The sequence below is a fragment of the Propithecus coquereli genome, unplaced genomic scaffold (assembly GCF_000956105.1).
Source record: "Propithecus coquereli isolate 6110/MARCELLA unplaced genomic scaffold, Pcoq_1.0 Scaffold3, whole genome shotgun sequence".
Taxonomy (NCBI): domain Eukaryota; kingdom Metazoa; phylum Chordata; class Mammalia; order Primates; family Indriidae; genus Propithecus; species Propithecus coquereli.
In genome coordinates, this window is record NW_012148618.1 from 11919990 (window position 1) to 11940704 (window position 20715).

The following is a 20715-nucleotide window of genomic DNA, read 5'->3' on the forward strand; positions in this document are numbered from 1 at the left end:
TTCTATTGCTTTTTAAGGTTTGAAAACTGAAAGGGTAGTCCTACATTGAGATGATTGAGCTTATTTGTCCTTCAACTTAATGGAAAATGTTATAAGATACAGCATGGCTTTCCTGTGGTCTTTGTTTTTATTCCATAAGTCTCATGTTGTGGAGTTCTGATACTTGCCTGCATTATTTTACTTCAGCGGTTTAAAATATTTCTCTTCCTTTCAAACTTCTACTCGAGATAAAGTTTTAACCAGCTCTCCAAATTTCAAAGGACCTCTCACTTAGTATTTATTGGGAAAAGGCAGTGAACGTCTCTCTTGCTGCCTTTGTTGGTCCCACTGTATGTAGGGAGATAGGAAGACTCAAGTCAATTTAATGCAGCTTTTGTTTTTTTTGAGATAGGGTCTCACTCTGTCTGCCAGGCTAGAGTGCAGTGGCATCATCATGGCTCACTGCAACCTCGAACTCCTGGGCTCAAGCGATCCTCCTGCCTCAGCCTCCCCAGTAGCTAGGACTACAGGCCTGCAATACCACACCAGGCTAATTTTTCTCTTTTTTGTAGAGATAGGATCTAGCCCTTGCTCAGGCTGGTCTGGAACTCCTGAGCTCAAGCAATCCTCCCGCCTCGGCCTCCCAAAGTGCTAGGATTATAGGCGTGAGCCACTGCACCCAGCTGACAAACAACCTTTAAAACCTTTTATTCACACCTTAATCTTTTGGTGGCAGGTCCCTCACCTGAGCTGGCTAGGAAAAAAAAAACTGCTACAGCCTTGCTCGAAAACCCTCTCAGCAGCCACTGTGCAGGATGCCCTCCAGAGGGAGCTTCCTAAAGGTATCAGGGAAGGGAGGGATGGATGGCAGCCAAAAATACCAGAGCAACCTTGTTTTTCCCAAGGACGTTATTGGGACTCTTAAGGGGAGGAGGCAATTTGTGTTTGCCTGTTCTGTGGGAAAATCAGAATCACCTGCAATTAATCAAAAATATAGATTCCCAGGCCCACTGAATCTGGGTTTTAGATAACAAAATGTTTTATCCCCAGAATTGAGTTTAGGTGGTCCCCTCTTTGTTTTCATATGACAAAATAAGCCTGGGATGGTATAAAGCCACAGTGACAGATACGGGAGTAAAAGGTTAGTTCTTATGTAATAGTGTCCCAATCTTATGGTCCTATAAGGTATTTAAGAGACTTTGACCTAGAAACTCAGTTTTTCTTTTAGGTGGAATTATGGTTTGTGCTGTTGGCCTTGCTTAGTTGCAATAAAAATAAGCCCTTACTAAAAATCTCTGCCTATATTTTACATGTAACTAAAATTTCCACAGGAAAGAACATTAACCAAAGAGCTTATTCTAAACTAAGTATTTGGTGACCTGTTTTTCTACCTGTCTGCAATAGCCTCTGTAGGAGGAAACAAGTATGGAGGTATTGAGCAAGAATAAAGAGCTGATAACTGAAATAGAGAAAGGAGAATATAATCACTTCCAATCAAATTTGGTTTATTTCAAGTTTGTACCAAAATATACTCCAGGCAGCTCTTCAGATCATTGTTTTACAGGTTCATAAACCCTATGCCACTGGTGTCATTTCAAGAGCTTCCAGGACATGAAATCAAATGGTCCAGTCCAGAAATACAGGTAGAATCCACATGATAGGTGATAAGGCAGCAATATCCGTTCGCTGCTCTGACCTCTCCTTTTACCTGGTAAGTAGTGATCTTAGGACTGTGTATATGTAGGTGTTGAGTATTAGTGAAAATATTAGAGCGTGACAAGTTCTGTGCTTTGTTCCTGTAACTTTTTGAAGTCCATCCACTTCACCAGCACAGTGCTGCTACTTCATCCTCTCAGCTCTAGCAGCCTTCAGAGCTCTGCCATTCTTAGCCCCAGGGCAGGTGCTAGACTGTCTTGATTTTTCAAAAATTCACTTAAGGGGGAGAGCAGGCCACAAATACTTCCCCAATTTTAGATTAGGTAAGAGATTAGAATAAATTAACTGATTGACAAAAGACAAGAAGTTGGGGAATCCTAAACCAGATGATCTTAGTAGAGTCTAAGGAAGAAAGCCTTGATTTTTTTTTTTCCCCCCCTTTAAGTAGTGGTATCACTCCAGTGATGAAGGCCATCGAAATCTGATTATTCTCCTAAAATCACTTCCAATTCTTCCAGCTCCTTCTGGAAAGCTGAATCCTAGGGAGAGAAAGAGAACAAATCCAGGACTCAAAATTTTTTCCAAACCCACTGGAGCTGGAGAAGAGGGGCCCTTTGCTTTCTTCCTGAGCTGTTATAGTCTCTCTCCTTTCACAGAATAGCTTGGAGCCTTTACCCTATCCTAGAAGGGCATCTGTGCAAAGGGGTAGACTCTTTCCTAAAAAGGTCACATGATGACTCAGTAATGGAACCCAGTATTAGAAAGCTCTTATAAAAGTATTACCTCCTTAGTGACATCTGGCAGTTCCAGGGCCAACTTCATCCACCTTCTAGCTTCAGAGTTATTCTCTAGTTCTCTGTAGCACTGAGAAGAGACAACAGTGAAAACCTGGGAGAAATATCAGAAACTAGAAGGGGGTGAGTTAGGTATGCTTTCAGGACTTCCAGAAATACTGTCAACATAAACATGTTCATTTTTAAGTAGACAGGTGAGTTGAGGTTACCTTGGAAATATATACCCTTCCTGCTTTGGAAAATCCTGGCTGTAGTTCTTCGGCCTAGAGAAGAAAAGAAGATATTTCAGTAAGAAGTTTCCAAATTCAAGTTGGGCTGAAGTTTATTAAGTAGAGATTTCCAGTCCCCACCCTGGTGACTGATTCAGTGGGTCTGGGAATAAGTTCTGCAGGTGATTCTGATTTTCCCACAGAACAGGCAAGCACAAATTGCCTCCTCCCCTTAGGAGTCCCAATAACGTCCTCAGGAAAAACAAGGTTGCTCTGGTATTTTTGGCTGCCATCCATCCCTCCCTTCCCTGATACCTTTAGGAAGCTCTGGAGGGCATCCTGCACAGTGGCGCTGAGAGGGTTTTCAAGCAAGGCTGTAGCAGTTTTTTTTTCTAGCCAGCTCAGGTGAGACACCTGCCACCAAAAGATCAAAAGGTTTTAAAGGTTATCTTTAGGAACACTGAATATTCTGTACTGAAAATAAACAGAGTCAAACAGGGCTGGGTCCAACTAACAAAGTGAGTATTCAAAGGAAATGGCAACTAAGACAGAGCAGGCTAAGGACCCTGTTCTTCCTGCAAGAACATCAGTGTCATAGGACAAAGTCTTGGAATACAGCTCACCTGGTAGCACCACCTGCCAAGAAGAAAGTGAGCCATGGGGTTTTCTGGCTGGAGAGCAATGGCTTTGTCCACATGCTCCTAAGGGGAAAATGTAAATATAAACTAATGTCAGACATGAGAGTTGCTAAAGGGAAGAGAGGCAAGAAGGCCTCTTCAAAGCAAGCTGGAAAGGAGCAGGAAATCTGGAATAGGCCAGCGTGAGGGAAGGAGGAACCCATCCTCACCTTGAAGCTAAAGCCACTCTGGATGCGCCTCTGGATGCTCTCATGCTCAGCCAGCTGACCACAAAGCACTGCGTACCTAAGGGGGAAGCAGCAGCAAGCTCAGGGCCAAGGGCCAAGTACCATCACGGCAAGGAATGGACGTCTAACCCACAGGCTAGTTGCACTGTCCCCTGCCCCTCCACCCTCAACTAGAGCTGAAAATAAAGTTTTCATCTGTGTGTAATTCCCACTCTCCACTGACCTGTGGCCCCAATTAGTATTCTTTAACACACACAGTGGTAGGCTTACAATTCCCCAATGTGATCTAGGTACAAAAAGGCTGGGTTCTTCACAACAACTCTCCCTTACACTTAATATTTAGGCAAGGTCTCAGTCCAAATCTCCAAATTTCCCCTTTCTCATGAACAATATAGCCACAGGTGTCATAAAAACTTGAAAAGCATCAAATAATAATCAGCATCAAAGTATGAGAGACCTTAGTACATTGCTTTTTGTCTCCTAAGTAGACACTAAGAGGGACTTAGTGACCTTGGAAGTATACAGATACATCATTGGAACTTGGGAAGCAATGTCTTAGTACGGTCAAATTGGAAGGGGATACTCTAGGAATTTCTAATGATAACTTTGGAACCAACAGAACCAGAGGAAGAAAGACCTTCCCCTCTACATCCTCGCCATCCCCAAGCCCAACAAACCACCCAGCTTTCCATCTTCTGTCTTCAAAAACAAGGTCTTACTTACCCCGCCCCCCCAGCACCGTTCCTAGAAGTACAGTTGACATTAGGTGAGTGTCTAACCAGGCACAAGTTGCTTTTTCAGGTATTTGCTAAATATCTGGGGTATATTTGTATCAGATACTTGCAGAGGCTCATTTCCGTGTTTAATCCAAACAGCTGTTCCTCAGGAATAGCCAAGAAAATGTGAGGCCAATCTCCATCTCTGGGAGCCCAGGGAAGCAGTGACCCCCAAGAAAGGGTTACTACAAAGTTTTAGCACCAGATGGAAAAACACAGCCTCTCACATAGCTCACAATCCGCGGGTGGAGATATGGAAGGAACATTTTCACTAAAACTAAGATGCTGGAACCAGGCCCCCAGGGCATGAGTTGGCCCTGACCCATGCAAGTTGGCAGAAATTTACCTCACATGAGACCACAAAAGGGCCTGATAGTTTTTCTTATAAGCCAATAAATTGACCACTGAACTCCGTGGGGGTGAGCTCACGTCCACTTTTCCTCATGCGAACCAAGCAAAGAAGCCAAAGCCCACCACCAAGCCAGAGATCGCAGCTAGGGAAAAGAAGAGCTGATACAAGACAGGAGAGCTGCAAATTGTCCCAGCATCCCTGAGGAACCAAGAATTCACAAGTTTTGTAGCTGGGATGACTCTTACAAAGCTACTCATCTCTCCAAGCCCCGTCAGAAAAAAGCTTGTACTCCCCCTTGCTCACACCCAAGGCACCTCCCAAAGAAAACTTGGTCAACTGGCTGGGGGCAGAGTAAGGCCTGTGGAAATACAAGCCTGAGCTCCCTCTCCTGGTTCCTTTGGCAAATGCCTCTGTGGCCAGAGCAGAGCAAAGGGCTTTCCTCTACTCTGGTCCTTGCTGGCTCTTCCCAGAACCCTGCAGCGTGTTATTACCACTGGTGACATTCAGCACTCTCGTCCCCCTTCTCCAGAGCAGCCTCTGCTTCTTCTTTTCCTGTAAGACAAAGGTAGATCCAGAGTCGATGTGGGCTCCTATGCACAACTGCACCGGAAGAGCTGTGGGAAGAATGACTGCTTTACCTCTCACCAATCCCTGCCCAACTTGACTTGTTTGGGAATAGTTGTGAACTGTAACAGAATGAAAGGCCACAGACAGCTTCTAAGGGATGACTTCTGCTTCACCTCAGGTTCCCCATCTGTGTCATCAGCAGCCCCAGGTAGCTTCTTTTTATAACACCCACCTGATGTGCTGGAAGCCAATTTTAACATTTTAAATATAAAAGGACCGGACAACGATCAGAAACTCACCAATGGACCTTATTTTGGAGGGTTTTTGATCTGAGGTCTATAGAGAGGCTTCAGGATGTCCATGAATCTCAAATTGTGTAAAATTTTAGGTATATGTGCATTTAACTGGAGAGAGGGTTTATAGCTTTGACAAAGTTCTCAGGAAGGATCAATGATCCAAGAATGTTAATCACAGCTCTAGGCCAAAACTCCTTCCCAAGAGCCAAATGGACTGAGGTCTGACCAGAGGTGACTTTTGCTTAGTCTTACCCAAGTTTTCTTAGTCTTCCAATGAAGAAATCAAAGCCCAAACACAGGAAAGTTCTGACAAAGGTCGTCCCTTAGAATATCAAGGAGGCTGGAACCTACAGACTATAAGATGAGGACCATAATGCCTGTGCACTGGAGAAAAGAATACACGGCAAAATGGGACTTCTTTGATTAAAATGGAGAGAGCTTGGGAGGGAACAGGGAGAAAACGGAACAAATAAAATGTTTTAAGGTGGTAGGCTGGCTAATCCAAAGTGCCTCATTTGAGTGATAATTATGGTATAAGGTTTACATGACAAATGCATTTTTAAGTCAACTGGTGCTGTGAAGGACTCCACATCCCCCTTTCCCAGCAGAAGGACCATATGGCCCCGCCAATATGGGACCCTGCCACTTAGGGCACTTCTTTCTGCCCCCTTCAAAGCACTGTCTCATTAGGAAAGTAACAGCAAAGTATGAGACAACCAGTTCCTGCCAAGCTTGACGGACAGCGGGGTAGATTAAGATATTGCCTGAGATCCCGAAGAATGCCTGCCTCCGGTTTTTAGAGATAGACAAAATGAACTTTAGACCCAGCAAGGATGGCTTTTTTGGTTGGTTGGTTGGTTTTGAGACAGGGTCTCACTCTGTCTCCCAGGCTAGAGTGCAGTGGCATCATCGCAGCTCACTGCAACTTCAAACTCCTGGGCTCAAGCAATCTTCCTGCTTCAGCCTCCCAAGTAGCTGGGACAGACTATAGGCACACCACCACGCCCAGCTAATTTTTCTATTTTTTTGTAGAGATGGGGTCTCACTCTTGCTCAGGCTGGTCTTAAACTCCTGGCCTCCCAGAGTGGTGGGATTACAGGTGTGAGCCACTGCATCCGGCCCAAGGATAGTTCTTAAAGGCTACAATCCCAGAGCAGGATTTTCAAAGACACTCCAAAGTCATCTGACCTCCAGCAGGTCAGATGTGCTAAGGGGTGCTAAGCTCAGGAAGCCAGACCAAACAGTCACTGACTGTGGCTGCTCCTCTAACCACTGCCCCTACCTCTACCTTCAGGGTTCATGTCGCAAGCACTAATAAGAGATGATCAATGATCAGAAAGGAAAGGAAAGGTTGTGGACACTAAGGGTCCAAAAATCAGCCCCAAAGTTGATCAGAATCCTCACCTGAAATTTAGGAGGAAAAGCAGAATTTTTTGAGACAAGGGTCTCAAAAGAGTCTGTGTTGCCCAAGCTGGTCTTAAACTCTTGGCCACAAGTGATCCTCCCAGCTCAGCCTCCCAAAGTGCTGGCATTACAGGAGTGAGCCACTGCTCCTGGCCTGAATCCACTTTAGATAATTTACTGAACCACAGACCTGGAAGCCCATTGAAGGTGCCCGACTCAGTGTGTGGCTAGGCAGGACACATCAGTCTCTTTTTAAAGTCCTAGAGGATTCTCTGATCTCAAGACAGACAAGGCCAAACCCTGAGCCTGACACAGGTCAGGTGCACCCTATCCTCCAGGGTAGACTTTGCCAACAGACTTGCCAAGCAGATCCCAGGGACTTCCAAGCTAGCAGTAATCTCCCAAACTGCTTCTCCTAAGTGCTCATCACACATGCTTCACTCACTGTGTTCTCAGAACACCTGCCCCACAGGCTCTGTAACTGAAACCAGATTCCTAAGCAGCCGCAAAAAACCTCAGTTTAAGGGGCTTTAGCTCCCTCTTTGTGGCTGGGGAACAAAAACAAAGCATGACACTAATGTGATACAACTACTTCTAAAAACGTATGCATCCCAGCCTCAGTTGTTTAAAACAAAAACCAAAATAAAAACATGTACTTGTGTTAATCACCATGGTGTACACATGAGCAAAGACTGTGCTGTCTTCCTCGAGAGGTGGAAGCAAAGGTCCTCGGGAGCCAGAGGCTGTCCCTAGTGAGTAGCTGAGCCACAAGTGCCCTGACAGCCAGCATCTTGGTGGCTTTCCCAGGCAGATGGGCCAGCTTTGCCCCCAGAATCAAAGTATGAGAATCAGTCGGTCACCTTCCTACCAGGAACTGTCAGCACTTACCATTTAGGGCATATGACTTCTTCTCGCTCACCTCCTCAGTGAGCTCACACATGTCACTGTAAGCCCGGGCCAGGCGCCAGAGAAAGTCTTGCCGGCTTCCATACTGCAGACCAAACAGAAAGGGGTAAGGCCTCTTTTCCCTCAGCCATGGAGAACAGGGGCCCTGGCCTTCCCCCGCAGTTACAGTTGTTGACACTGGGCCAGCGCCTTTGCACAGCTTTCCCTTGCCCACCACTTCCCACGTGCAGTTAACTGATGACACGTTATCTCTAGCCAATAGCTTGCACAATCAATCACAGCGTGAGGGCATTCTGGCCTAATACTGCCAGAAGGAAAAGTCAACTTCAAGATGTCATGAGGCACAGCAAGAAGGGTCTGCTGACACATGAAAAAATGTGATATTGCCCAAGGGAAAATCCTAACTTTTGAGGGGGCACTTTTACCTGGATGAACATAAATTTTGTCAGTGAACCTGAGAAGGGAAATGTGGTTGAGTGAGCTACACAGTCGTCACTTGTGATGGAAACTTCAAGTGAGACAGGCAGCTTTGGTTCTGCCTCAAGGGAAACAAAAAAGAAAAAAAAACCCATTCCAGTTCTTTGCACATTTCCCCCTACAAGTGAGAGGTGGAGCTCTTTCTGCAGTATCTCTAGAAGAGGCAGACTGCGCTCCTCCACCCCAGAGGGGAAGCGGCTCTGGGGCAAGGAGTACACTGCTCCCAGGATCCATGCTGGGCATCCTTGGAAGAGGATATGCAACCTGCAGGCTACATGCACAACCAGCCATCTCACCCCCATTTCCCTTCCCATGTCACTGTGCATGGTCAGCAACCACATGGACCTTCCTTCATTCCCTAGGGGTCAGGAGCTGAGCGGGGGAGGGAGGGAAGCAGGCAGGCAGCTGGAGGCTCACCGCCAGCTTGTTGTTGAGCAGCAGCTGGAAGCCCTCCCGTTTGCCCTGCTCGTCACGCTGGTGCAGCTCGTCCGCCTGCTGCAGGAGGGGCAGCACATCCTCCAGGCCCAAGGAACCTCCAGCCTCCAGAGCACTGGGCACCAGACCCGATGCTGCCTCCACCTCCACTTCCAGGTCCAGAGAATCCTTTCTCCCCATCTTCACGGTCTCGCAGCTCACTTCATCTTCCGCGTCCTCACTCTCCTTGTCGGAGTCCCGCTCATAGTCAGACTCGGCATTGGCTGTCATATAACTGGCAGAGAAATGTAAGTGACAGGGTCAAGGGAGGGGATTATTCAGCTCCAAGCCTCAAGGGCCTATCCCCTAGCCCCAAAGAGGGATTCTATGTGGCACTGTCCTTCGAAGTACCAAATAACAATCATTTCTACAACTTAAGGACAAAAATTAGTCTTCAATGGAAAGCTTCCCACGGGAACTCTGGGTTGGGAAGTGATCCAGGAGGGAAAAAGCAGTCAACCAGCTGGAGCCCTGTGGCAGCCAGGGCCAATATGAGAACCCCCTAGCCACCACCAAATCTACCAGAAAAAAAGAAAAAGCTGAGAAAGATATGTACAAAACGTTGCCAGTAGATCTCTTAGGGCAGATGAATTAAGGGTAATTTTTCTTCTAAATTTTAATAGTATATGAGTGCTTTAGTAAGCATATATTCTTTTTATAAGTAAAAATGTTTAAGATAAAAACGTTACTAGGGTACGGATTTGTCAACTGCTGTTTTATCAGCCAAAGACACCTTGCCAGAACCAACATGCATGAATGCCAGCCTCTGGGGCCATGGGCAGCCACACATACACACATTTTCTTTCTCACACTTGTGTCTCTGACCCCAGTCAATAACCAAACCTAAACCACAACAGGAGTAGCCCTTGGGAACCTTGAGAGTGTGGAGGGAGGTAGTATGAGCACTTTGCAGCTGGAAGCAGGAGAGGAAGAAAATGCAGACAGACCCCTTGGGAAGGTATTTCTGAGAGGAAGCCGAGTTTCTCTCGGATCTTGTCTGCAATCAGTGTACCTTCTCTAACTGCCAACTGAATCATACAATAACTGAGCAAGGGAGAAGGTAGGACTTCCAGCAGCCAGGAGCAGACACCAGAAATCTCTCTAGACTGAGGGAGGGAAAAGCAGGGTCTATCAGAGCCAGAAGGTCCTGAAACATAGGGAATAGCTTAGGATCATTTCCTCTATCCTGAAATAAAAGATAAGGGCAGGTGCCCTACAGCAGAAGCAAAACAGAACCAAAGGAGAGATGAGGGAGACACCTACAAAAAAGTCAACACAAGAGAGCCTAAAGTTGGGGTGAATGTCATAGGCAGAAGTGCTGTCTTCCTCATCCAGAAAACCAGAGACAACAAGGGGACAGGCTCTGGCAGGTACCAAGTGAGCACCCAGACTTGGGGCCCAATCCATGCTGATTGCATCCTTATAGAGGACCTTCAAGTCACATCTAAAAAAGGGATCCCAGGAACATCTACTACAGGAAGCTATTGTCAGGTATTTAAAAGCTTCCTGGCTGGGCATGATGGCTCATGCATGTAATCCCAGCACTACGGGAGGCCTAGGTAGGAGGGCTGCTTGAGGCTAGGAGTTTGAGACCAACCTGAGCAACATAATGAGACCTATCTACAAAACAAATCAGCTGGGTACAGTGGTGCACGCATGCCTGTAGTCCCAGCTACTCATGAGGCTGAGGCAGGCGGATCACCTGAGCCCAAGAGTATGACGCTACAGTAAGCTATGATTGCACCACTGCACTCCAGGCTCCAGAGCGAGAGCCTGTCTCAGGGGGGCGGGGAAAAAAAACAACTTCCTAACCTCACCTTGTTTTTTTGTTTTGTTTTTTGGAGACAGGGTCTTGCTCTGTTGCCTGGGCTCAGAGCATAAGAGCAATGGCATCACTGTAGCTCACAGCAACCTTAAACTCCAGAGCTCAAGCAATCCTCCTGCTTCAGCCTCCCGAGTAGCTGGGACTGCAGGTGCATGGCACCAGCCAATTTTTCTCTTTTTTGTAGAGATGGTGTCTGGCTATGTTGCTCAGACTGGTCTTGAACTCCTCACCTCAAGCGATCCTCCTGCCTCGGCCTCCCAAAGTACTAGAATTACAGGCGTGAGCCTCTGCACTGGGCCTCACCTTGGTTTTTTTTTTTTTTTTTTTTTTTTGAGTCTCACTGTTGCCCAAGCTAGAGTGCCGTGGTGTCATCCTAGCTCACAGCAACCTCAAACTCCTGGGCTCAAGCAATCCTCCTGCCTCAGCCTCCCGAGTAGCTGGGACTACAGCCATGCGCCACCATGCCCGGCTAATTTTTTCTATATATTTTTAGTTGTCCGATTAATTTCTTTCTAATTTTAGTAGAGACGGGGTCTCGCTCTTGCTCAGGCTGGTTTCGAACTCCTGAGCTCAAACAATCCGCCCGCCTCGGCCTCCCAGAGAGCTAGGATTACAGGCGTGAGCCACTGCGCCCGGCCCTCACCTTGTTTTTTAAGAGGTTATCCATGCATCTTCCCCTTTTGCAATTTGCATTAAAAACTAGAAATTAAGGGGACAAAGAAAAGTCACATCAGATTTCACAACCAAATTGGGTAGTGATGAGCAAGACCACAGAACGACCTAAAGAAACTCCCAAGTGAATCTGTCCCAAATGAGAAAATCAAACCAGAGTTTACTCTGCCCCGCCAGGCCCAAAGGCAAAATGGGTAAATGGTTTATCTAGAGTGGAAAGCTTGAGTCTCCTCATCTCCCTCTGCTAGAAGAGAGGGAGACCCTATTTGCTGCTGGGTTGAGCGCTGCCCCAGCCAATGAGTTCCAAACAAGAGTCTCTGTGCCTTCGGCACTCCCAGGGAGGGACCACTGCTCTTTTCCCTCCTAGAGCACTGGCATCAGCATGGTCTCTCCCGAGCCCTGAGCCAGGAGGGGAGTCCTACAATGCTGCCATTGCTCTGGGTCTAAAGGCTGGAGCTCACAGAGCCAAGGAGATGCAGAGGTCAGGAGGGACCTTGCCACCACCTACAGAGTGAGAGCTGGCAGAGCCCTTTGAGGCAGGGAGGCTCTGGCGAGGCTGGCACAAAGAGGACTTTAATCGTACCTCAGCCTCACTTCAAGGAGCTCTGCCTCACCAGTCTGAAAACCCACTGCCTGGCATGGACTTCCAGGGTCTCAGGAGAGATTAAAATCATGTGCCAGCGCTACTGCATTTACACCATTCTCTCATGCCATTCGCACACCTTCCGCCTCCCAGACTGGCGGCCCAGCCCCTGGAGAAAACCCCCTTCTGTGAGCCTTTTGCAATCTGCCAGGGACAAGTGGGGACCTTTGAAAAGGCCCTTTGGCCCTGTGCACTCAGGAGGAACACACTGTTCCCACAGTGGGCTGGAAACCCCAGGCTCCCTCTGAGCAAGGAGGCCCACCTATCCTACTCTGTTCCTTGAGGAAAGGCCACAGTCAGTAGTCAAGGATGCAGTTACACACACGTCCCCTCTTAAGCTCTGCCTAAGCCCCATTAGAGGGGCTGAGTGTGAGCCATTCAAAGATGACCAGGCATATGGGCTCAGGCCCTAAGAGGCTGTCAGTTGTGGGGGGAGACAAACGCAACCTAAATGAGGTGACAAATGCCTGAGGAGTGAAGAGGAAGATGGTGCGGGCAGTCCCTCCTAGCCAGGCTCCCCGGGAATGCTTGCTGGAGGAGCTAGTGTTTTAAGACAAGCTGGCTTCTGACAAGAACTCAAGCTGTGTTTGGTAGGTGCCCAGGGAACAAGCTCACAGACGGGCACAGTGATTCTGCCTCTGCCACATTCGGTCAATCTCCTGGGAGCTCAAAGTTACTTTATTTAGAAGAAAGTGGGAAGACAGCCTTCAGTGAAACAGAGCAGCCCCTGCCTTGCTGTCCTTGCCCCAAGGCCCACATGTTCAAAGCCATTTCAGAGTTTGTGGACTTCTTCCAGAATTCCCCTTTGACCTATATGGCACTGACTATGGCAAAAAGAATCGTTCACCATGGCCACTGTCCTAGCTGGCAGCCAGCTAAACCACAGAGTGTTGCACCACTACTGGCTTTCACATGCCACAGGATCGGTCATGGGACTAAGCCTGCTGGAGCTATAATTAAGAAAAGCCCAGCTGGGCGTGGTGGCATGTACCTGCAGTCCCAGCTACTCGGGAGGCTGAATCGGGAGGATCAACTGAGCCCAGTTCAAGATTATAGTGAACTATGATGGTGCCACTGCACTCCAGACTGGATGGCAGAGTAAGGCCCTATCTCTAAAAAAAAAAATAAAGAAAAAGAAAAAAAGAAAGCCACCCTTCCCATCCCAGGTGGCTGGCAGCCCTGCCCTGCTCCTGTGACCTTGGGAACCCCGGTGAGCCCCCAAACAGTGAAGGACCCGCAAGCATTCCTGGTTAACCACTCTGGCTCTCACCAACCCCAGAAGTTTGCACAACTTCTTTAAATCATTGTTAAGGGCCTTGAGTTCTACATCCTGATCTTGGGCAGAGCTGTGACCTCTCCTGTACCCCCTTACAAGGTTCAAACATCAATTTCCCACCCAAGAGACTTGCTTCCTTGGGTTGCAGAGATGCTCCTTAAGTCTCAGTGCCCACTATCAACTACTTCATTCCTTTTTTTCTTTTCAATTCAGATGTGTCCAGTATTAATTTCATTTTTGCTCCCTCCTCTAACACAGCCTCTGGAATTGTATCCTGGCCCAGAGCCGTTTAGGCAAATTGAATAGAAAAGGGCAACTTCTGCTAGCCCTCAAGAATACAGATAACAGAATCGGACAACCTAGGCAACGGTAGTTACAAACGGAGGACTAGAGGGTTTCACCAAGACCTCCTTTGTTTCAATAGGCACCTGAAGAGTAATCAAATCCAGCACTCGTGACCAATGGCAGTGACGTGGAATAGGGGAGTGCAGTCATGTGCTACATAACAATGTTTCAGTCAAGGATGGACTGCATATAAAATGGTGATCGCATAAGATTATAATGGAGCTAAAAAATTCCTGTTGCCTAGTATTTAATATACTTTTTGTCATTATTTTAGAGTATACTCCAACTTATTAAAAAAAGTTAACTGTAAAACAGCCTCAGGCAGGTCCTTCAGGAGGTATTCCAGAAGGCATTGTTATCCTAGGAGATGACAGCTCCTATGTGTGTGTGTGTTGAGACAGAGTCTCTCTTTGTTGCCAGGGCATCAGGGCAGTGGCACGATCATAGCTCACTGCAGCCTCAAAGTCCTGGGCTCAAGTGATCCTCCTTCCTCAGTCTCCTGAGTAGCTGGGGCTATAGGCGCACACCATGATGCTCAGGTAATTTTTCTATTTTTGTAGAGATGGTGTCTCACTATGTTGTTCAGGCTGGTCTCGAACTCCTGACCTCAGGCCATCCTCCTGCCTTGGCCTCCTAAAGTGCTAGGATTATAGGCATGAGCCACTATGCCCAGCCTACGTCTTAGTTTTTAAAAAAAAAAGTTTAAAAGGGGAAAAAAAGATTAAAAATAGAAAAAAGCATAGAGAATAAGGATATAAAGGAAATACTTTTGCACAGCTATATAATGCATTATTACAAAAGAGTCAAAAAGTTTTTAAAAATTTTAAGTTTATAAAATAAAAAAGCTACAATAAGCTAACGTTTACTACTGGAGAAAAATATTTTTATGAATTTAGTGTAGCCTGAGTGTACAGCAGTGTACAGGAATGTCCTAGGCCTTCACATTCACTCACCACTCACTCACCGACTCACCCAGAGCAACTTCCAGTCCTGCAAGCTCCATTTGTGGTAAGTGCCTCATATAGGTGTACAATTTTTTATTTTTTGTAGAAACAAGGTCTGTGTTGCCCAGGCTGGCCTCAAACTCCTGGACTCAAGCAATCCTCAGCCTCCCAAGTAGTGCTACCATACCCAGCTTTTTAAAATCTTTTATACTGTACCTTTTGTATGTTTAGATACACAAATACTTACCATTGTTACAACTGCCTACAGTATTCAGTACAGTAACATGCTACACAGGTTAGTAGCCTAGGAGCAACAGGCTAGACCATATAGCCTAGGTATGTAGCAGGCTATCCCACCTAGGTTTGTGTAGTAAGTACACTCTATGATGTTCGCCCAATAACAAAATTATCTAACAACACATTTCTCAGAATGTATTCCTGTTAAGCGACACATGACTATAACGTAATTGTCAATTTTCTTAGAAAACCAAACAAAGAGAAGCAAAAGAACATAATAGCCCAAACAAGTAAACAAGGTTGCAGTTCCTGAGTAAGTGGTGCTGAACAAACTGTACCGCTATGCCTGCGGCCCTCCCAGGGCAGTGAGCTGCGGCAGCTCAAAGGGAAGAATTCCAAAGGGCTACATGCTACGCATCTTCCTGCCAAAGCCCTCACATGCGCTGATGACCAAGCTGTGCCTCAGGTCATAGACCCTCACACCCCTGCAGACGAGCCCAGCTGTCAGGAGAATGGGACTCAGTGTCAGACAGGCTAAGTCTGCACTGGATCACTGTACAACCCTGGTCTGGGCATCAAACCCCACTAAGCTTCAAGTTCTCCACCTGAGAAACAGAAGAGCAGCCTCCGCGTCACAGGGTTAAGTGAGGAAATACCCCTAAAGCGCTTAGTGGTGTACGTCAGAAGGAAAGATTAAATGGTAGGTAGTATTATGAGGTGTTTCAGCTAAAGAGGGACAATCCACAAAGATTAACTCGAATGGCTGATTTTTACTTCTAGTCTCCACGTGCATGTTTATAGCTAATTCCTCTGACCTGGCATACCTTGGCTGTTCACTGCACTAACCTCTTCCCTGAGGAGAAAGAAGGGTTGGACAATGAGCAATCAGCCTTTGTACCTCATGCTGGATAACGAGAGCTAGCAGCAGACAAGGGCAGATACTGCCACTGCCAGCATCAGACTCTGTCCTTGGGACCAAAATTTCAAAGTGGTGCTAGTGATTTAAAATCAAAAAGCACTCAGCCTGACCAAACTTAGAGGCGCTGTCTACCACACTCTTCCTGCTGCCTCGCCTCACAGAAAGCCCTATGGTCAGGACTGCTGGGCCACTAGGAACTCAGTATGGTCACCTCTCACTTGTAAATATGCAAGGGAGCAGGAGCAGGGCTTCCCTGTGGGAAGAGGGTGATTCACAGAGGGGGAGCACACTTCATGCTTAGAGATCTCTGTATACCCAGCTCAGCCACTCAAGGAAAGGAACAAAGTCATGAAATAATGCTTGTAAAGTCCTTGTGATAACACAGGAAAATGCCCAAACTAATAAAAATATATAATAACCACGTAAAAAATAAACTCTCTCAGAAGAAAACAACAGGCAAATAATAACCACTGTTAATTCCATTTGTCAGAATGGCATAAATTGGGGTTTTTTGTTTCAAGTGTTCTGTATTTTATTTATTTATACTTTACCTTGTTCCAAAAATTATTTACAGCAGCTTGAATTTTCCATTGATAAATAATACTTTTACAAAACACAGCCTGGCTGCAGCCACAGCTGCCTCCAGGAGAGACAACTCACCCCCCTTCGCTCTCAGCATCTGTGAACGTGGCTCCCGACGAGGCCGTGAAGTAGACAGAGCTGGAGCCAGTGGAGTCGCTCCTCTCCCGGGCAAACGGGAACCTTCGCCGCCGAGCTACCCGTTGGTTCTCTTCCATGTGGGATCTGGAAAGCAGGCCCCATTCCAGAGGGTACCGTTAGGCTCCATCCAGCCTGGCTCTCCCCTTACTGTGGGAGAGCTTCTTACTACTGCTCCTCATTAAAGGGCCAACAGCAGAGAAAATCCCAGGTCTCTACCCTTAGGAGGTCAACAAGAGCAGCTCCCTGAGCCCAGACTACACGGGCAGAACAAAGTTTCAGCTGCTACAGACCATGGGCCCAGAAGCAGCAAGGAGCTTATACAAGGCCAGGTACCAAACGTACAGCTTCCCCCCAAGTTAGGTTTGAAGCTACACAACTGGTTTCTTTGAGACAGACATCAAAGACCAGAACACACTTCAGCTGAAAAACCTGTAAAGGCAGGGAAAAGTTGAGGGTGGGGGGCAAAGCAGGAGAGAAGCCTGCATTACTCACCGGACCTCCCCAACAATCTCCCCAGCAAGCCCTTGCAGGCTGCTCCTCAGCTCTTCCACTTCCCGCCGCAGTGCCACAAGACTGGTCAGCACAAAGTCCAGGCGGTCCAGCACCTTCTCCTGCCCTTCCTGTGGCAGGCTGGGCAGCACCGCAGCGTCTCCAGCCTCACCTGGGATGGCCCGCAACAGCATCACTGAGGCAAGGGGAACAGGAGACAGTGACACCCACGGGATATGAGGAGGAAAAGATCTCGCACCTAGAATTCAAGAACACTTGCTTCTCAATGGAGTTCAATTTACAGAGAAGACCCTTCAGGCTCAGATAGCATATGTTCACAGCTAAGTCATGGTAACAAGCTCGAAGTAACTATCCAGAAAAATGTTCAAGAATGCAGAGTAAGAAAGATCCCTGGGAATGTGGCCACTTTCTCCCAACCTCAGTAGAAGAAATGCTAAGAAATTACAAATGAACAAAACACAAGAAAAGGGAAGGAGTGACAAGCATACCTGCAATACTAGGTTACCACCAGATTATAAAATGCTGACAATCAGTTGTAATCTAAGGTGATAATTCTTTGAAAACTCTTCCAAAACAAACTTTTCTAAACCGTCTAACATTGGTAATCAGAGAAAACACTCATTTCCAATTAACATGGGGTGAGATAATCTAACCACTCCCCTATCACACAAAGATGAGAGGAGTGGTTTGAATCAGCCCTGAATGCTTTGCTCAAACGAATTAACCTGAAAGTTTTGCAAAACTCAAAGCACTACCCATTTCAGCTGTGGCTGGCTTCCAGTCACATTCAGCTTCAGCTGAAGTATGCTCCCCGCCCCGTACTGTGGAAAGTACGGGACCAGGTTCCCAAGCCCAAACTTGCCACTTACTCTGTGACAATCTCAGGAAAGTTACACAATCTTTTTGAATCTGTTTCCTCATAAGGATAATAAAACTTGAATTAGATAGTTTCCAAGTTCCAATACGCAATATGTAAGCCTCATGACCTTTAATCCCTACAAGATTCTTATTCCTTTTGCCTTCTTTTGGATTTTTCCTCTATTTATTTATTTAGCTATTTTTTTTGTTTGTTTCTGCATATTATGGGGGTACAAATGTTTAGGTTACATTGCCCTTGCCTCCCCCTCCCAGTCAGAGCTTCAAGTGTGTCCATCCCCCAGATGGTGCGCATCGCACTCATTATGTTTGTATATACCCATCCCCTCCTCCCCACTCCCATCTGCCCAACGCCAGATAAATGTTATTCCTATATGTGCACTTAGGTGTTTATCAGTGAAACCAATTTGCTGGTGAGTACATGTGGTGTTTATTTTTCCATTCTTGGGCTACTTCACTTAGTAGAAAGGATTCCAGCTCTATCCAGGAGAATACAAGAGGTGCTATATAACCATTGTTTCTTATAGCTGCATAGTACTCCATGGTATACATACACTACATTTTATTAATCCACTCATGTATTGATGGGCACTGGGTTGTTTCCACATCTTTGCGATTGTGAATTGTGCCGCTATAAACACTCGAGTGCAGACGTCTTTATAGAGTGTCTTTTGTTCTTTTGGGTAGATGCCCAGTAATGGAATTGCTGGATCAAATGGTATCCACTTATATCCCTTTAAGGTATCTGCAGATTGCTTTCCACAGAGGTTGCACTAGTTTGCAGTCCCTTTTCCTCTATTTATTATACACCTCACCCAAGACTAAGGAAGTGCCTTTAATACACATATAGCACTACTGTAGCCAGAACTAAAAGTGAAAGCTAAATAGTCTTTTCACATTTTCCTGGAAATATAGGGAAAGAGTACAGAAAACGAAGACTTCCTTTTCAATAAGCTTTCCAAAAAAGTGAAGCCCTCAGGCATCCCCTCTCACAGCCTCTACCAAATGCAGCCCGGACCCCAGGCCCATTAGTGGACAGTGACCGCGGTCTCAGGAGATGGTCTCCTACCCTGGCGTCCGGGCTCTGAAGTCTGCGTGTAGTCCAGGGAGTTGGGGAGGCTCTGGCTCCGACCATGGCGCTGGGTCCGTTTCCATCGCTGGCTGTAAAGGACGCACAGGAATCCAAGGCCAGCGGCGGTGCCCAGCAGCAGTCCCAGACCCGCGCGGGCACCGCCCAAGGACCCCAGTCTAGACATGCTGCACCTGTAGCCCACGTGAGCCACGAGCGGGCGAGCGGGGAGAGATTCGTGAGCCTGGTAAACTCACCCCCCAAGGCCGAATCCTGCCTAGACCCTGACTACGCTCACCCCAATCTGGACCCTAGGGATTCCTCCAGCCCCCGGAGCCTGACTACCTTGTCTCTCACCCAGCCTGGACGTAGCCTCTCCTCCAGCACACCCCCGACCCGGTTCGCCGAGTCCAGCTTCTGAGCCTTCAGCCCCCACCTCAGCCTCACCACACTGCAGACAACAAACCCGCCACTCTGGCTGCAATCTCCTGGCCTCCTCCGTGTCCCCGAAGGCGCTCTGGCCTGGCAGGAGAGCAACCCAGACCCTTACCCGGCCGCTAGCCACCATGACAGCAGACGCCGCAGCCTGTCAATAACCGTGACGTCAGTCAGACGGCGCCGCGGGCTCCCCGCACCGCAGGAAGGCGCGGTGAGATGACCACACAGGCTCCGCCTCCGGCCCCTGATGCCCTTGGGGGGCGGGGCCGCGGGCGCGCCAGAGGGGCGGAGCCAGCAGCAAGCTGGAAAGGGGAACCGGGAAAGCCGAGAGAAGGGAGGGGAAAAAAGCAGGAAAGCTGGGAGGTTTCCTGGGCTGGACACTCGAGCTGTAACTCCCACCTCTCAGGTCTGGCCAGCTAAGATTCTGTTTCCCTCCAGTCACACCAGGTTACTTGGTGCTCCCGGAATAGGCTCAGCGTACTCACGCTTTCTACTTTCGCTTCTGCTTAGAACGACCCCTTCTCTACCAGGAAAACCGCCTTTCCTTGACACTGTCATGGCACAGACTTCTTTCATTTCGGCTTAATTTTATAGTTTATAGATGTTTTACTCAAACCATGTACTAAGCCCCAACAATAGCGCCTTTGAAAATAGCGCTAAGATCAAATGAGAACAGATAAATTATTGCCTATCCACAAGAGGTCCCCAATTCCCCAGGGCCAGCATCTGCCAGCTGACAAATTATAGATGCACATCCAGCATTAAAAAATCTTAAATCAACTTTCTCGTTTTTACATTAAGCAGGGACAGGTTAATGTAAACTTTTTCTATTCCAGAATGGATAGAATCTTTGAAATTTATTTATCTGATGATAATGTTTTTTAACATTTGGTTGAGAACCATTTCAGGTTTTGTTTAATTTGTTTTCAATCTGTATTAGTAAGTTTTTCTGTGTCCACTAGTGACCCATAGATTCTTTTATAATTCCATTTTACTGTTCTGATTTTATGCAACTTCTTGTACTTCTGGAAACTAAAGAGACTATGATTTTATGGACTATGATTCTAATTTTATTGTCAATTTTTTTTTTTTTTGAGTCAGGGTCTCACTCTGTTGCCCAGGCTGGAGTACAGTGACATCATCATAGCTCACTACAACCTCAAACTCCTGGGCTCAAGCGATGCTCCTGCCTCGGCCTCCCAATTGGCTGAGACTACAGGTGCACACCACCACACCCAGCTAATTTTTAAAATTTTTCATAGAGATGGTATCTCATTATGTTGCTCAGGCTGGTCTCGAACTCCTGGCCTCTAGCAATCCTGCTGCCTCAGCCTCTCCTAGTGCTGGGGTTACAGGTGTGAGCCACTGCTCCTGGCCTAACATTTCTTAAGAGTTAAAATTTAGTTTAGTGACAGCTGAAATATCTAGGCCTGTCCTCCGAAAACCCTTGACTACGTCTTATATTTATTTACCTTTTAATTGTGAG

At 47.0% G+C, this 20715-nt stretch overlaps 1 protein-coding gene across 1 annotated transcript; it reads right to left on the bottom strand.

Annotated features, from left to right (window-relative positions):
• Window positions 1-1472: 1472 nt before the first annotated feature.
• RMDN3 (regulator of microtubule dynamics 3) lies at window positions 1473-19439 on the bottom strand. The gene is made up of 13 exons (XM_012649409.1): window positions 19342-19439; window positions 18792-18985; window positions 16829-17021; window positions 16277-16420; window positions 8699-8990; window positions 7787-7889; window positions 5123-5183; window positions 3486-3561; window positions 3262-3339; window positions 2954-3052; window positions 2639-2692; window positions 2419-2499; window positions 1473-2174 (listed from the first exon to the last, which is right to left on the bottom strand). Exons 2-13 carry the CDS (start codon window positions 18976-18978, stop codon window positions 2121-2123), a joined length of 1422 nt encoding a protein of 473 aa, XP_012504863.1. The 5' UTR covers window positions 18979-18985; window positions 19342-19439; the 3' UTR covers window positions 1473-2120.
• Between the last annotated feature and the right edge of the window lie 1276 nt (window positions 19440-20715).